General features: G+C 45.5%; 1 protein-coding gene across 4 annotated transcripts in view; it reads left to right on the forward strand.

Moving 5' to 3' along the window:
• Positions 1–15,050, forward strand: part of CAMK1D (calcium/calmodulin dependent protein kinase ID) — a 230,798-nt gene extending 215,748 nt beyond the window's left edge. Inside the window, exons 9-11 of one of the 4 annotated variants that reach the window (XM_086745158.1) lie at positions 4,030–4,117; positions 4,697–4,835; positions 13,098–15,050. In XM_086745158.1, coding sequence (XP_086601284.1) covers positions 4,030–4,117; positions 4,697–4,835; positions 13,098–13,144 — 274 coding nt within the window. In that variant the 3' untranslated portion in view covers positions 13,145–15,050. Of the gene's footprint in view, positions 1–4,029; positions 4,118–4,696; positions 4,836–9,277; positions 10,302–13,097 lie in introns of those variants that run through there. The other 3 variants (XM_086745165.1, XM_086745149.1, XM_086745171.1) reach the window with 3 other exon arrangements.
• Positions 15,051–17,250: the final 2,200 nt, after the last annotated feature.

A 17,250-nucleotide genomic window follows, 5' to 3' on the forward strand; every position in this document is an offset into this window, starting at 1 on the left:
ATTTTCTTTTTGTGTACGTGTATGGTAGGTAGAAGTAATATCTTTTACTGGGCCAACTGGTATAGTTGATGAAAACAAGCTTCAGTGCTGACACAGTTATCTTCAAAGTTAATTGCAAAGCCAAGAACTATTGCTCAGGGTTTGAGTAGATATGCATCAGTTTGATCATCTCTGAAACAGGAGATGACTGTTTCTCAGGGGAAATGGAGCTGATTCCTGCAGGGGAGGGAGGAAGAAAGAAAGACACTAAGATTTTTTTTTTGTCCTAAAAGGGAAAGCAAGATGGTTTATAGCATGTGGACTTGGAGAGTTGGGGAAAGGTGGAAGGGTGATTATAACATGCTTTGAAACCAATATCTCTATTAAATTTCATGCATTGTCTTCCCAGCATGAGAACTAAAGTTTGTGGTTAAATACATTCAGTATAGATGTGATGATACTCATGATACCCATCTGAGGGTGAGTTTGTGTGCCTAAAAGCTTATCTCATTTTTCAAAGTCTAGCAGTTGATCGTATAGAAGATATTACTTCTACCAGCTCACCTCCACCTGTCTTGCCTGTGTCCTTAAACCACCATATCTCCAGTAAAACACCAACAGCAAATGGGTGTTAACATTTCTTTCATTTTCCTAGAAGTAAAACTATACTATAAACACTATAATGCCATGAGTATTTTATAAAAGTTTGAAGATCCTCCAAGGCAAAATACAGTATAAAAGCAGAGTCCTCATATTACTGCATTGCACCATTAACAGGATAGTCCTTCAGAGGCGTCTTGGAGAATGATCCCACACCCAGCTTTGGCAGCCAGGGCTGCATTTTGGGCCAGACCATTCGGCATTACCAGCACGTGTTTGAACGGATCCTGCAGTGCTAAATTAGCCCCAGCACTGCTGTTATTTCACTCTGATTAAAAATTAGCATCTGTAAAGTGCTAATGCTGCTGAAGAGACCTTGGATGTAGGATGGTCCCCATCACAGTAGCGTTTGAGACCTTCACAGGGTCCATTCTTTTGTAAAGTAAACAGCTACTGTTCTTCCTATTTGGGAAATGCTCAAGTACTGAAATGATTTTTCTGGAATTATCAAAATTGCATAACAAACATAGGGTTAGTGGTGGTAGAAGACAGTTTGTGAACTATTGGAACCAGCAGTTTCTTACTAAAACCACCAGCATTTCAGAAAATGATCCCTAAACTCAAAAAAAATATCTAGCGTGTATTTGAGCTACGTGCCCAATTAAAAGTTTCATGTAGCAGAAATACATTTGCAAGCCCTTGTGGAAGCTGGCAGGAAAGACCTTCTGGGAGAGCTGGCAAGGGTATCATACCCCAAGAACTTGTCTGCTCATGTTTCCAAAATAAAATTTGACAAGAAGGAGACATGATCTATACTTATAAAGCTTCTTAACAAACTTGTTCATAAAGCAAAATGCTTCATTATCTTTGGAGGAAAGATGTTATTTGCAAGTGTAAGTAAATTTTCTCTTTGCATCTTGGTCTTTTTGGTCAGTTACTGAATGGATACTTTGGCTTGTAGCTGTCCGCATATTGAGTGTTTGGCTTGGTTTTCTTCTGCAGATTTGTAGTGTGATGGACAGTGCTGCCAGCTGGCTCATGTTGAGGACACCTTCCTTCACCGAGGAGGTGTCCTTGGACAGAGCAGAGTGCTCATGACATTTTGGAGTGACCAAAATGGCTGGGTGGGTGCGAGGAGAGTATGTGCAAATCTGCACCCACTTGTGCGCCTCTGCTAATGAGCTGGGCAGGGCAGGCAATACGAGAGTCTTCTCAGGCTGCTGGGTCGTCTCTTCAAAGAAGTGACCTGGAGGCAGTCAGGGACACTCTGTGTCATGTCATTTGGATCATGTAGGTGTGCCTGTGGTAAAGCTGTAGGAACTACTTCACACGATGATTTCGTGCTAGAGAAATACAGAAAATGCAATGTACCATGGGTGCAAGCTCAGGTGGGCTCTGTGTCCATCTGGGAGCATATACGGCATGGGATTCATCAGGGTCTGTGCTGGTGCTGGCAGTATTCCCTGCAAGGGACAGAGGATGGAGCAGTGAACATGATGCTTAACTTAGATGCTGCCTCACCAAACTTTTAGCTGCCTGGCCCCAGTGGGACATCCAGACCCACTTGCCTCCCCGACAGTGGGAGAGGTAATCAGAAGGAATCCTCTTCAGAGGAAGATCTGAAGGTCTTCCAGTTCTCAGTCAAACACCTCCCCTTCTCCATCAATAGCACAGAGACCCAAAAGAGGATATCAGGTGCCATTTGGGAGCCATGCTTTACTCCTGGTACCGGTTCTTCTATCTACTTGATTTAGAGCTTATATGGCGATGGCAGTCAGCTCGTCCCAGTTGGAGGTATGCTACCCTGAGCGAGAACCCTGCTTCTTCCTGCACACAATCCTGCTGCCTCCAGTACTCTTGAATAACTCAGTATAGATTAGCTCAGTCATCTCATTTCTCTCACACCTTGGGTGAGTGTTGCCAGCAGGAAGGGAGGGGAGCAAATTGGAGGAGGCTGGTCCCAGAAAGCACTTCTTAGATGTGCCATTGACATGAAGGTAGAAAAAGCTGCAGTTTGGAATGACCTGGGGAAAATGAAAGGAATGTCTTCAATTCATGGGACACATAACTGGAAACAGTAGGCTGGGGTATGTAAGCAGAGTTTCCTCTTTTAAGAAACACAAAGCAATGCTGCCATTCTGCTGCCTTAGTTGGAAAACAGTGAACACTTTGGGTACTCATGGAGACTTGTGGACTCGTTGGAGAAAGTCCAGAGAAGCTCACTAGATCAGAGGATTAGAAAATATGAGTTATGAAGAAACAGTGAAAGAATCACTTTGTTTAGTCTAGAGCAGAGAAGACGGAGAGAAGGCATGATAACAGCCCTCAAATATGTGAAAGGATGCTTCAAAGACAAAGGGAATAAACTATTTTCCATGTCTTCTGGAAGACAGTGGGGCACCGGAATAGGTTGCCTGAGGAGTCTGCATCTTTTGGAGATCTTTAAGGACTGGTTAGTCAAATATCTGTCAAAATTATTTTGACAGATCTGGGGCAGGGGGAGAGAGGAGATGACTGCAGAGTCCCCCAGACCCTCTTGATTATTTTATTGGAGGTCCCCAGACTGGGAGGCTCTGGGCCTGATGGGTTCTTCAATTTCTTATATTTATTTTTATAGCTAATGGACATTGAGTTTCTACACTGTGGCTAAAAAATTGATTTCTGAAAATATCACAGACAACATAGGAGGCAATCTTTGCTTCCTGGCTTCACCTACGTTAGACAGCACTAATTATCCCAACACATGGCCCAACATCAGTTCATTAAGGTGCCTAGTCTTCCAACAGATCTCATGCCTTGAGGAGTTAAAGGAATCAACAAAATTAGCTTGAAATAATTGTGTTTACTGGATATTTGAATGTGTCTTTACATGTTAAAGAAACTGTGCAAGATCATTTAAGTTTTTAGGTTGAGCCTTGTTCAGCTTATTTGTGCAGCCTGTGCTGCTTTAGTGAGTGTCCATGTATCTGCTTTACTGTAAATCTACATTAATCGTGATGAATGGCCATGTACGTTGCAGGGTGGCAGGAAAATCTCCAGCTCAAACAGAAATCGAAAAGGTTGGAGTGGCTCTGGAAGCTGCTACACAACTGAGACTAAAAGTGGTCTCAGCCTGTTGATGTTAAATCTTTAGATGCAAAGGAAAAAAAAAAAGGTAGAATGTTTTCATCTGGGGCTGTAATGGTGATAGAAAGCAGCCACACACCTACAAAATAAGGTTGTACCTCTTTGTAGCTGCCAGACCTACAACCCTTATCTACGCTTGCTTTTATTGCCCCAGATTTTCCACCACTGCTGCCAGCAGAGAGAGCGGTGGGAAGTCTGAGCCCTCGTGTGAATGAAATCACCACAGCAAGAAGCAATCACACCTTGGACCAGCCAGGAGAAGAAGAAAGAGTATTCAAGGAGAGCAAAAGATCTCTTAAAACTTGTCTTCTCTGTCCATTTCAGGATTGCTGGTGATACAGCGCTCAACAAAAACATCCACGAGTCGGTCAGCGCTCAAATCCGGAAGAACTTTGCAAAAAGCAAGTGGAGAGTAAGTGACCCATCCTCAGGGATGACGCTTAGACATGTAACTCTGCTAATGTGGTGGCCATAGAGCCACCCTTTCAGTGTGTTAGCGTTTTTGAGGGCCAAAATTTTGGTCAAAATAGATGGTCCAGTCTTAAGTTACATGGTTTTTTGAGGCCTTTTAAGGAGGATGCTGCTAACCAAGTGTACGTAATGAGCGTCAGAGATGGGGCTGGGGCTGCTCATAGCTACAGCACCCGTGGTTGTATGCAGATTTGGGGTCAGCACTGCAGGGGGACGTGAAGCAATGTGGACACCCTGTGTGTCAGTGCAAGGAGAGATGTGTCAAATATGACTTTCCTTGTGGGCTGCCATGTCCCAAGTGAGTGTTAGAAGGAAAAATGGGGAGCAGGACCAGGGCAGAAATGGGTATGGTTTGATATTGCCATTTCTAGCTTAGAAACTAGAGATTAGGAAAAGTTTGAAAGCTGGTGACCTTATTAACTTCTTATAACTATGAGCGGCCAGGAGAGGAGCAGAAGCAACCCTTTCATCTCCAGGTTTTTTTTACTCTTGCTTTCTTTCTTGTTTTTTTTTCCTCCAGCAAGCATTTAATGCCACAGCGGTCGTGCGACACATGAGACGGTTACACCTCGGCAGCAGCCTGGACAGCACAAGCGCCAGCGTGTCGAGCACCCTCAGCCTCGCCGCGCCGCTTCCCGACGCAGCCACACGGAAAGATTGTGAGTAGTCGACATCCCGGGAAAGCTTTCGCCCCAGCAGCCAAGCAAATTCAGGGGATCCCCATTTTCTCTGTGACCCCCAGGTTGCAGTCCTCGCTGCCAGTAGGTTTGGCTTTGTGCGAGCAAGCGATTAAAATAAGGACTGAAAAGGGACCGAGGCCTTCATTTTTAACTGGCCAAAAAAACCCCAACTCAATTCAATTGGAAAAGTTTATACACTAAAAGAAAAAAAAAAGTTTTCAGCTCAGTGCATTTTTGAGAGAAAAACACTGTTTCTTGTGGAGAAGGCGGCCTTTCAGTTGGGAAAAAGACCCAGACCCGCACAGCAAAAAAGTTTTGTATTTAGTTGAATGCTGAAAAAGTTTACTCAAATTGTTTATGTTAGAGCTTCCAGTATTATGATAAGACATTTTTCTGCAAAAATTGGCTTGCTTTCCATTTCCATTTTCCATAGGGGTGACTGATCTTGCCAGCCTGACCCAGCTTCCCTCTCCCTGGGCCAGATTAAGCTCCTGCACGAAGAGTCTCATTTGTCTGAGCAGGACTCAGGCTCTGTACACCACAATGGGACTTGGCCCACTGCCTTGCTTGTTATGTGCTATAATTGAGATTTTCAAGCTGTCCATGGAGTCAGATGCTTGGGAAATGTATTTTTTCTGAATGCCAGTGAAGGAGACATGGCAGCGAAGGGATCATTTGGAAGACAGTAGTGCTTCCTTTGCGATTAAGTCTATTTAATCTCTGGCTTCTGAGCATTATTTAATTCCCTTCTGTCCCTCTGTAGAGATTTTTATATCATGAAATGGTGGGATGTGGACTTTACAGTTAGAGGAGATTATTTTAAGGTGCGACATCAAAAAGGAATGCTAATAGCTTATGGTGTTGCAAATCAGTGCTTACTTCACTGAGGAGAGAAGTGGTCGTTTCTAGGCTATACCCCATACAATTCTGGAATCAAAAGCACATGCTATTCAGGATGGATTGTGGATGGTGCTGCTATCTGCCTCTGTCACCCCTGCCTGCCAACCTCTGCTCCTTGATGAGGACATGCCACCAGCTGCAGTCCCTGCAACTCTGGATGGAAGCCATGGTTTCTCTTGCTGTCATGGGCAGAGTTTCCCTCACAACTAGGGTGGGATCTGCCTTCTGGGTGCTGCATGAGATGTTTTTCTCAACAGTGGCCATGGTTGAACCAGAGCAGAGCCCCTTGTCTCTGCATCCTGGGCCTGATGGAGATTCATGCCCAGTTTGCAATGCCCATAGCCAAATCCTACAGCTGCTGCTGAAAAAGTGTCACTGTGCTCCTAGCACACATCTGGCACCTGCAAGGGAGCAATGAAGCTCTGACCAGCAGCAAAGTGCTTCCAGTCATGCACTGGCAAAGCAGCTATGTAGAATCATAGAATCATAGAATCTTAAGGTTGGAAGAGACCTCCAAGATCATAAGTCCAACCATCAACCTGACACCACCATGTCCACTAAACCATGTCCTGAAGTGCTACATCTACACGTTCTTTGAACACCTTCTACACGTTCTTTGACCACCTCCAGGGATGGTGACTCCACCACTTCCTTGGGCAGCCTGTTCCAGTGCCTGACCACTCTTTCAGTAAAGAAGTGTTTCCTAATATCCAACCTAAACCTCCCCTGCTGCAACTTGAGGCCATTTCCTCTCCTCCTATCACAAGTTATGTGGGAGAAGAGACTAACACCTGCCTCCCTACAGCCTCTTTTCATGTAGTTGTAGAGAGCAATGAGGTCTCCCCTCAGCTTCCTCTTCTCCAGACTAAACAACCCCAATTCCCTCAGCCACTCCTCATAAGACTTCTGCTCCAGATCCAGTTTTGTTGCCCTTCTCTGGACGCGCTCCAGCGACTCAATGCCCTTCTTGTACTGAGGGGCCCAAAACTGCACACAGTAGTCAAGGTGCGGCCTCACCAGTGCCAAGTACAGGGGCACAATCTCCTCCCTACACCTGCTGGCCTCACTGTTCCTGAAAGGAAAACCTCTTACAGGGGAGAAATGCGCCTTTATTTTGGTTCCTGATGCAGTATGGCTAAGCTGGACCCCAGTGAGGTCTAGAGTATCTGATGGCATGCTTTGCTGTTAAACTGCTGGGTGATTAATCTCCATCCATCCATTTGATTAATCTCAAATGGTGTTAATTAACAGCATTGAGTAGTCTGAATAGCAATGGAAAAACATCTGTGAACAAGAAGGGTGGGAAGAGAGCAAAGTCTGTTTAACTGCTACGGAATCCAGCAGGTCCCTGTGCAGAATCTGACCGTATTTTGCAGGGACGGAGAAGTCAGCCAGGATATGAAGGATAAAATCAGATGTGTTAAGATAGGTGAAGTTTTTTTTGTGTCAGAAATACGAGACAGAAAAGTATCACAATATTTCCAGGCATCCCAGGTTAAGTCCAGTTTGCCAGACAGAAGAGCTTCCCTTCCTCAAAGAAATTAGTTAAAGAGTTAGGAGATGCTGGAGCCCCAGAGAACCAGTCCGGAGAGCCAGCAGCCAATACAAGGAGAGATATTAAGAGGGAGCTGACATATCAAATGCACTCCAGATACCTCCTGTTGGAAAAAAGGGAACCTCTGAGATCTCTGTCCTGCCTCTTTCTTTCTCAGCAATTTTCTCGGGGGACAGATTTCTTGCACGAGAAAGATCCCATGCAGCAAGTTACATGAAACAGCTGTGCCACGATTACAAAATGTAAGACTGCCTAATGCTATTAATAGGCATTCAATGAGCTTTCCAAATAGTTTAAAATGCAGCAATTTCACATCATTGAAGACAATTAAATACAGCCTTCACCTGAGACTAGATTGTGTCAGGCTGCATCCTGATTCCCTTCTCTGTATTAGGGCAGAGCAGAGTTGATGCATTAGGCTGGATTATGCTGCCTGTCAGGAAAGTCTAAGTGAATCAGTTGGGATTTCTCAAGTGTATTGGTCTGATTCTTAGTCCATGTCTGTTTTATTCTGTTCAGACATGATTGAACTGCCTAGATTAATTACAGCACCTAGATCCCTGTATTCTTAAGGTAATAGATAAATTGCAGCGTGAAGCCGAGATGTCAAATGTCGATACGGCTGGGAAATGGGATGTGGCCGAGTTTAGGTACAGCAGAGTTATCTCTGAAATTGAAATGCCACCTTGAAGCACGGAAGAGTAGGTAAAAGTCATAACAAGCATCAAAAAGATCCTGAGTAGTCAAGGGGTCATGTCAAACTCTAGTCTGAGAATATATTAATATAGGTTTCATCCATCCTTTGTTCACCAGGCTGGAAAAATGAACTGTATTTCTAGTCACTCTGCATCTTGTCAGAACAAAGCGACTGTGCCAGGTCCATGTTCGGCAGCTTTTCTCACACCAGAGCTGCATTTGCACATCAGCACCTACAAGGCTGCCAAGCTCCATGGAGAGCTGCACGTGCTGGCAAAATCTAAGGATCTCCCTTGTGGGATCTCAGGAGCCACTGGGAGAGGGGTAGTTCATCCTGGCAAGGATATATTTTATTTCTCTTCATTAACACTTTTCATAGAAACTGCTGATGTTTTCCTGGAATCATAAAATCTTGAATCTGTCATTCAAAACCCAGCCTATTTTGGGTTTTCAGGGGTTATACTTTTGGAGGCGTTTGTTTTTTAAAGCTGTGGTGGAGACTTCACTGCAAACGAACACTTTCTTCAGACATTTTAATTTAGCTAGAACCTCTTTTTTATTATTTTATTATTTTTTCATAAAAAAAAAAATCTGTCAGAAGTCTAATTAGTTCAAAAGGACCTGCCTAGGTAAATTTTGAGTCCAGATACTCAGCCTACTTCAACCTAGGTCTCTTAGCTGAAAGTTCTGGAGACATACCAGCAAAACCTGGAGTGACATAAACTGTTATTGGAATGATGTCCAAGTCACACAAATTTACATTCCCTCTAGGTTTACTGGAACTCACCAATAAATTTGTCCCACTGTACTTCTTTATCAGCAGCTCTGCATGATGCCTGAGGAAATTTTTTTAGTCCACGTGTACAGTGTTTAGCTAGATGGTCATGATGAGAAGTTTAATCATCTCTAACATGCCCACAAGGAAAATTATTCTGGACAAGTACAATGCTGGAGGGAGTTCTGAATCCCACAACTCTTTGTCTGCAGCCCTAGAAATGTGGAATCAGTCTGGTTGAACATGTACCAAAGCTGGACATTTATTCATTGCGACATGCATATGCAACTGCTCGTGGTGGCACTAGGTGACCAGCCGTGGGACAGGAGGGCAGAAGATGCCCTCTGGAGGTACTCGACTAACCCACAGCTGTGGGAAGAGCAGGAGCACCATCTCCAACTTCGGTCCTAGCGTGCTAGAAAAGAAACTGAGCTTTGCCCACATTCCCGCCTCCAAAAATAACATTTCTAACTGTGTTTCTGCCTTTCCTTTTAGGTATGTCTCCATCCACTCTCTGTAGTTTTGTTTCATCTGCTTCTTCAGGCGTTTCGGCAGTAGGAGGGGACCGGAGACCCAGACCCACCACAGTGACCACAGTGCACACAGGGAGCAAGTGAGAGCCGGGGCAGCGAGGAGCGGGCAGGTGGCTGGGCTGGCAGGGCTCCTCTGCGCGATCCCACCCTGCGGTGCACGCTCAACGAAGGACTAGAAGAAAGAAGATTTTTTATGGCCATATTTTATACTGCAATTCTGAAATGTTTCATTTATCACAAACTGCAATGACTCCAGGGGGAACGGATCTAACAGTCTCTGGTGCTGTACATATATATACATATATATAAATATATATATATATATGTGAGTCTAGCAATGTTCTAACTAATGAACACTCATTCTTTTCCCCAGTGATTTACTCTTTTCTCAGTGTAGGTAACAGTATATGTTGTATTTTTTTCCCATTAACTACAAACATCTCAACTGGATTATTTAAATAGAGATACTTTTCTGAGCATTATATTTTTTTTTTCTTTTAAAAAGTACTTCCAGTAATGTCCCTCCTTCCAGCCTGCTGGGGGATAGGCTATTTCTGTAGGTAGGAATTGACATTAACTTTGCAACACGGGAGGATTTCAATAGCATGCCATTTCTCGCTCCTCAGACTGGACTGCAAGTCTGCCTGGCTTTAGCAGAGCTGTCACTGCTCAGATTAAGAAATCGCAGCTTTCTCTCCCCTCCTCCTCCTCCTTGAAAGCCATGGCAGGAGAAAAATGGCCACCAGCTGGGAGTCAGCTCATCCTTGGGCAAATTCTTGTAGTGGTGCTGCTCCGCAGCACCCTTGTTTCAGAGGAGAGGCAGGTACACGGTGTGGGTCAGGAGCCGACCAGAGCTGAGCTAACAAAATCGCAGAACACGGTCTCATCCTGCAGCTCCTGTCTCCTTCCAGTCACCATGTGTTACGGGCAGAGCAAAGGAAAAGGAAGATGTGGGACTGGGAGTCATGGTTGTCCTCTGACACTGACCCGCTTTGCTGCCCTCGAGCGAGAAATTTAATTCACCAACCTCCTCCCAGCCTGGGCACTGGCACAGGGCGCATCCAGCCTGAGGGCTCCGTGCCAGAGGTGCTGAGCATCGGCAGCTCCTCGGGGCTTTGCCTGGCATTGCTGATGCTCAGCACCTCCCAGAGCGGCCAAACCTGAATATGGGAAACCAAATAGAAAAGTTTGGACCTTAACCTCTGCGTGCCTGGGTTTCCCCCTCGGGAAGAGGAGTGATGCTTGCGCCCCCCTGGGAATTGGCAGGTTCTTGGGTGCGAAGTGCAGGATTGGGTCCGTCATGCTTAACTCTGGCGAGGAGCGCTGAGCTGGGAAAGCAGGGCCTTGCCAAAAGACACAGGCACATGCAGGGGCAGTGGTGGCACTGCCTCCCCTCCCCTCCTCTCCAGAAGCTCATATACAAAAGCAAACTCAATTTCCCCATTTTTTTTTAATTTAAATTACTACATACGGGAACTTCCCAGGCTCCATATGCTGCTGCATCGTTTAGGAGCAGTCGCTGTGACTGTTGTGCAGCCATGCGTCAAAGCAGCTTGAAATACAGCGGAGAGCAATTCTGCCCTGCTTTGCTGAAGGGCTCTAGGTTACTTCTACATCATTCCCAGCTGTGATTTTCCTTCCAGGAGGAGAGAAGGGATGCAGGCGGCAGAGGCAGGCACCCTTCCCTGGCTGCTGTGAGCCTCTTGCACCCCAGACCGGTCCATCCCCAGCCAGAGGCACAAGCCATTCCCCACAGCGATTTGCTGGCTCGCCTCATTTATCCTGCACAAGAAATTGGGAAAGCCAGTCACAGACACAGCTGAATGTATCAGGCAATAGTGACCATGCTGGGAAAAGCCATAAGATTTTTCATTGATGCTTCAAAATCCTTCGTCTTCATTCAGTGGCTTTGACCAGCAGAGATGGGATTTCATCCATCGTATTTTGAGCGTTAAAAGCTGGAAAAGCAGGTGATAGTGCTGACTCTGTTCAAAAAGGCTACTCCTTTGGTGGCACTTAAACCTGTCTCACCTGGTAGATCTCTAGTTTCTTCAGTGTTAAGCTGCTCCCCATTTCTGGAGGGCTGTGACACATCTCAGTGAGCCCTTGGGAGCCGCTGGTTACCTTGATTGTGTTGTAGCCAACGTAGATGGTCACGCAGAAAGATTTCAACTTCAACTTCTCATTTTAGGAAAGATGACAGATATTGGTCTCTTGGGGGTTGGTAACAAAGCTCCGTATAATTTCCCTGGTGAGAACTTCTGACTGAGATTTGGGCAGACTGAAGGGCAGGGAATCTCCTTGCCGCTGTCCCCATCCCCTGGCCATCGCCACCGTACCCTCCTGGCCCATTGACAAAGAGTAGGAAGAACTTTGTCAGCATTTACCCTCGGAGGTCTTTATGTCTTGCTGCAAAGATATCTCAAAATGGGTATAATACAATTTAAACACATTCTAAGGCCACTTTATTTTGTCAGCCTGAATAAGGAAGCTTTCATTTAGGAGGGACTCCTATCCCAAGAAAATCAAGTTATTTTGAGCCCCCATGGTTTCATAAGCCCAACTGGGCCTATTCTGCTCCAGTTGCAGGGATGTAAATAGGCAGTCTCCCGGTTTGGTGTCAGTGGAGTTCCCCACGTTTACAGAGGTATAACCAAAAGCAGGATTTGGTACGGGAATATTTTTGTCTTTGCAGAGTAGTTTTAAAGGTTAAGGCTCAAGCATTCCCTCTTTGCTTTCTCTTCTGAAACCTGAGGTCTGGTTTGAACTTGATGTATTTGCTGAGGCCACTAATCAGAATATAGCATCCAAATGTCTCTTGCAGAAAAAAAAAAAAAAAAATAAATAAATGGATTTCCATCGGCAAAACAAAGAGCAGTGATGGGAGCAAAGGCAGACATGCTGTCCTGCAGCTGGAGGGGGTTCCCATATGCTGGATTCCCCACCTTGCTGGATGCTTTCTGGTTTTTTTTTTGTTGGGAAGGGTACTCTTTCCTTCCACACTTGGAATTAGGGTGATTTGTTTTCCTTCCTGCAAGTAATATTCTGTCATAGTTGTGTAATTTATCGTCATTCTCCTTGGCTTGCTGTCAACTTCTGGGATCTTAAGACAAGAAACAGAAGCACCCAAATGCAAAATTGTTTCTTTCTTGCTTCTTTCTGGGTGGTGGGAAGCTCTTCTTTTGTATCAGTGAAACACAGCTGGAGACCTGACCGGGGTTCACCGGATGCTTAGAGATCTCTCTTGTCATGGAGTCCTGAAGTATCTCTTAGTTAAAGCTTCTCAGTTTAAATTTGGGTAAATCTGTTAGCTGGGATGACTTAGCAGCACCCAGGCCAGATTTATGGAGGGGGCTGGAGCCGTTGGCCCCTCAGCAGCACAGCCTGGTACAGCAAACACTGCAGCGTCGCTTGCAGGGGATGCTCCAGTGCCGTTGTGGGTCCTTCCCCTGCCCCACATCTGCTCAGCCACTCTCACTTGCAAATGCAAAGCCAGGAGTAAATAGTGTGTGCGTGTAGGGAAAGGGCTAACAGCCTCAAAACAGAGGATTCAAAACAAATCACCAACTGCCCTTGCCATGTAGTAGGTAGAAAAATCCCTCTGGGTTCTTTCCCAATGGATTGTCCTACTGAACAATGTGTAGTTTGCTCCTCACATGAGGACTTCAGCCTGGACTCACCTGTCTGTTACCCTTTCCTGCTTTACTTTACTGATGCCAGTATGTTTTTCCTTTGTGACTTGTTTTCCTCAGCTCCTTCCCCTTCTTTTCCTTTGCTTGCAGCTTTCATTGTTGATTTTTACCTCCAGAGTCACAGAGGCCATCTCTGATGTCAACAGCAGTGCTCTTCCTGGGAAAACAAAACAAAAAAAATCCAGAAAAACTTCAACTGGCCTGTTAGCCTGCAGAAGAAGTTGTGAGGAGAGGCTGCCTGTGAACTCTGCGAGCTGAAAGTCAGGATTGCAGTGGCAGGGCTTCCCATCTTGCATGTGACTTCATTCCCGGTGCATCCTAACTTTCTGCGGGATCGCCTCTCCTGCAGCACGAAACGGAATATTGGCCTGGCGGCACAGCTAGTGGGGAAGTAGGAGTATGGGGAAAAACCTGGCAGCGATGCTTTCCTCAGACTGTGTTACTCCACTGGTGATGTCCCTTCTGTCCCTGTTGTGCAGATGCCATTAGAGTAGTGGGTGCAGAAACAAAAGTAGGATTTTACCTACGCCTTGTGTGTCTGTTATGGTTGTGGTACTGAAATAAAACCAAGCAATGATAGAGGTTCTTTCCTGATATGAATCAAACCACAGAAAGGAGTGTCAGCCCACCGATAGACATCTCCATGTCGCTCTGCAGTAGGCATTGGGTAGGGGTTTCCACTGTGTGTGTGTCCTGCATGCCTCCACAGCCATTTCAAGTTTTTTTTTCTATAACAAGTTCTCCTTCTGGGTCCCTGTCCAGCCCTGAGGGACTTCAGGGCTTGTCCAGAGCTTTTCCCAGCCCCAGGAGCCAACACAGCCCCTGACCTCTGGCTTTTCTCCTCAAACCCTCTGCAAACCTCCAAGGACCTCCAAGGTGCCCAAGATACACAGTGGCAACTGGCCCTGAAGCTGCCCCTTCCTTAAGCATGACCCTCTTTTTAGTGAAATGAGCCCCCAGGGAAAGCCAAACAGCTTGTAGCTTTTGGTGAGCAGGGAGAATATTTTCCTTTGATGTGAACTTGGGGTTAACTAGATTGGCTATTGGGAAACCTGTGCTGAATTGGGGCCTGAATGCATCCCAGAAATTATTCATGATAAGGGAGTTTTGCCTTCGTTACCATGCTCACTTGCACCAGACGCTTGATGCTAAGAATTACACTCGTCCAAGTGAAAAGTGGAAGCACACTGAGAGACGACAGTATCCAAGGAAAACAGCATCAAAACCAAACGGGATTAGTTGGCAAATCACTGTGAGCAATGGTGGAGCGAGGAAACAGCAACCTGCTCACAAATGTTGCATGAACAGAGTTCCCCCCTGGTAAATTCCAGATTTCTTGCCCAGCAGCAAGTTTTACACAATCCCTTTCATTTTGGCCCGCATCCCTGCAGCTGGGCCCTGCCTTCCCATCCTGTCTGCTGAGGTGGTCACTCCGTGACACACGTGTGTGTGCATGTGTACGTGCGTGCCTGTGTGCGTGCCGTGGCCCCAGGGATCACAGGTCCCACCGGTGGGAGATCAGGAGCTGGTTCAGGTTTTTTGGTGTGACTTCGTACGGTTGAGTCGAAGCTGTGTAAATAGTGTTTGTGACAGAGGATGAAGGCTCTTTATCCCAGACTCTGGTTTTCAAGACCCCTTCCCCAGCACGAACCGTGCCACTGTTCTGTCCAGGTAGCTATTTTTTTCCTCCTTTACATAAATGATAAGGTCAGAAGAGCGGCTTTTACGTTTTTTCCGTGCTCCAGAGTGGAATCAGGGCATGTACGCTCACAAACGTTGTGAAAAAAAACACTGCTGAACTAATGATGACATCAAATGTCCAATAAATGCATGATACTGCACTGCATGTGTTAAACTGCTGTTCACTGTTTCTGTATTTCCCAAGCCTTTTCTTTATGCACATTCAACCCAACCTTTTCTTCGAGGGGTTTACCTCTACGTTTTGCTTTTAAATGACTCAGTGTATCTGTAACTCGAAATCCATGGTTCAGTTTGAGTAAATGCAAAAGCTGATGTTTTGTAAACAAGACACTGCAAAGCCTGGTGATGTATTTTGTCTTTCTGTTGAATGCTCGGCAGCATGTACAAGAGGAGTAACCATCCAGAGCAGCTTAAAACTATGCAGCAGTCACGTACACAAGTCTAGAAACAGGGAGTCGGGGAGGGTCCCTTTTTGACTACAACGCTCAAAAATGTGATCTGCATCAAAAATTCCTTCCTTCGGTTGGTAACGCTCAGGACTACCAAGTGTAGTCTCTCTGTTGTTTTGTTTTTTTTTTTTGGTGTGTCTCTGTTTTTTCGTTTGTTTTGTTTTTTTCATTTTTCTTAGTCAGACTGGTTCACTCCGTACTTAGTAATTTTCTCTTCCTGCAAGATCTTTCTCACCTGTTGCAGAATGAACTGCATTTTGGGGACCAAGATGCTGTGATTATTTGCCTGCACAAAACAGGGCAGAGAGCTGAGCTAATTATTTCATCCTTTCCAAAGCATCACCACCTAAATGCTAGCATTTAATCCTTGAACCGCCACGTAGTACCACCATTTATCTGCAGAAGAGTTTGGTGGGGTACTTTTCCTTCTTCCACATGGATATCAGGCCCTTGCCTTCTCTTCCCTTCATCATTGATCCATTTTCATTGGTACTGGTCTTTCTAAGGCAGGGGAGGGTACAGGATGGCCCCATGGTACCATTAGTACCTCAAGCTCAGTGGGATATCAGCAGGGCAATGGTCCCAGCTCCTGAGAAGTTGCTATGTTAGTGTGGAAGATGCTGAAGTTCCCAATGCTCCAAACAAAGCCATCTGAAAGGGCAGGGAAATTGCTCTGGGCTCCTGGCAAGGGCATGCCAAGCAGTGAGGCTGGAGAGAAAGCACCATGCTGGTGGCATAGGCAGCAAGTATCAGTCCTTGGGAATTATGCAAGGGACTGCTCCTTGGTGGCTGAAAGTACCAAGAAGACTTGAGCCCACTTTCAAGGCTGGTGCTCATCCAGGGTGCTGTGCCATTGCTGAAGCGCTACATGGCTGCATAAGAAGTCATCATTAATAATGGTAGTTAATCAGCCTGAGTTCAAATTGCTGAGGCAGCACATGGTGCAAGGCTCCATGAGGATGCAGACGTGCGCTGTGGTTCCTGGTGGGTGGGAGCTCCTAGGAGGTGGTGCTCAGGGTAGCTCTGAGCTTTTCCATCTCTCGTCTGCATCCCCTGAGCCCAGCATGGCGTCACAGATGCTACATCTTACTAGATCAATCTGTAGCAAGACCCCCAAAGTGAAGAGCGCGGAAGGTTGTAGCTCAGTGGGAGATAGGATGTGACTCATGTTTCTGGTCAACACAGTGTCAGCATCTTGTTGTACATTGGTCTCTATTTGAGATACAGCGTTTTGGTCAGTTTGGACCTTTTTTAAGAAAGAAGAGCGCGGAAGGTTGTAGCTCAGTGGGAGATAGGATGTGACTCATGTTTCTGGTCAACACAGTGTCAGCATCTTGTTGTACATTGGTCTCTATTTGAGATACAGCGTTTTGGTCAGTTTGGACCTTTTTTAAGATAGGTATTTGTTTTGGGTCAGCAAACAATGAAAAAAAAAGGCCAGTCTGCCCAGACTAGTGACTCCCCAAATATCCCCAACTGCAAAACATCTCTCAGTTGACTTTTAATGAAAATGCAAGCATGTTTTCTACAAAGGCTTAAATCTTAAACAAGGAATGTCAGTGTGCCTAATATTGCAGGTCTTGTGATTGATAGAAGTTCATAACAGCATCCGTGTCCAAACAGAAGGGAGAATGTGTATTTACTCCATGCATGTATTAAGGCATCGCAAAAGTTTTATCTGCATAATGAGTTTGCAATACTGCAAATTGTTAATGGGGCTGCATCGCAAGTGGTTCTCTGCCTTGACAATCATGTATACATATCGAGATTTCTATCATAATGACAATTTAAAGGGATGACTAATTGTTTTCCTCCAATAAATCAAATTAAATCAGCCTGATGTGAAGACTGATGTTTTTGAGTGCATGAGCATCCACCCACGAGCAAGAAAGGGAGTGAATCATTTCTACGTCTGCTCCATTGTGTTTTATGCAACGATGTCCCTTTATGTCCCAAAGGAGGATAGGGAGACTTTTTTTTCCTTCCCAATTCACTCCACGGGGAAATGAGTAAAAAGGATGATTTGTCCTTCAAGTGTTTCCTAAAGCTACCATTGGACGTGCTGCTGACTGGCAACGTATGGAGACATAGCT

This window comes from Chlamydotis macqueenii, chromosome 1 (genome assembly GCF_036417535.1).
Source record: "Chlamydotis macqueenii isolate bChlMac1 chromosome 1, bChlMac1.mat, whole genome shotgun sequence".
Classification (NCBI taxonomy): domain Eukaryota; kingdom Metazoa; phylum Chordata; class Aves; order Otidiformes; family Otididae; genus Chlamydotis; species Chlamydotis macqueenii.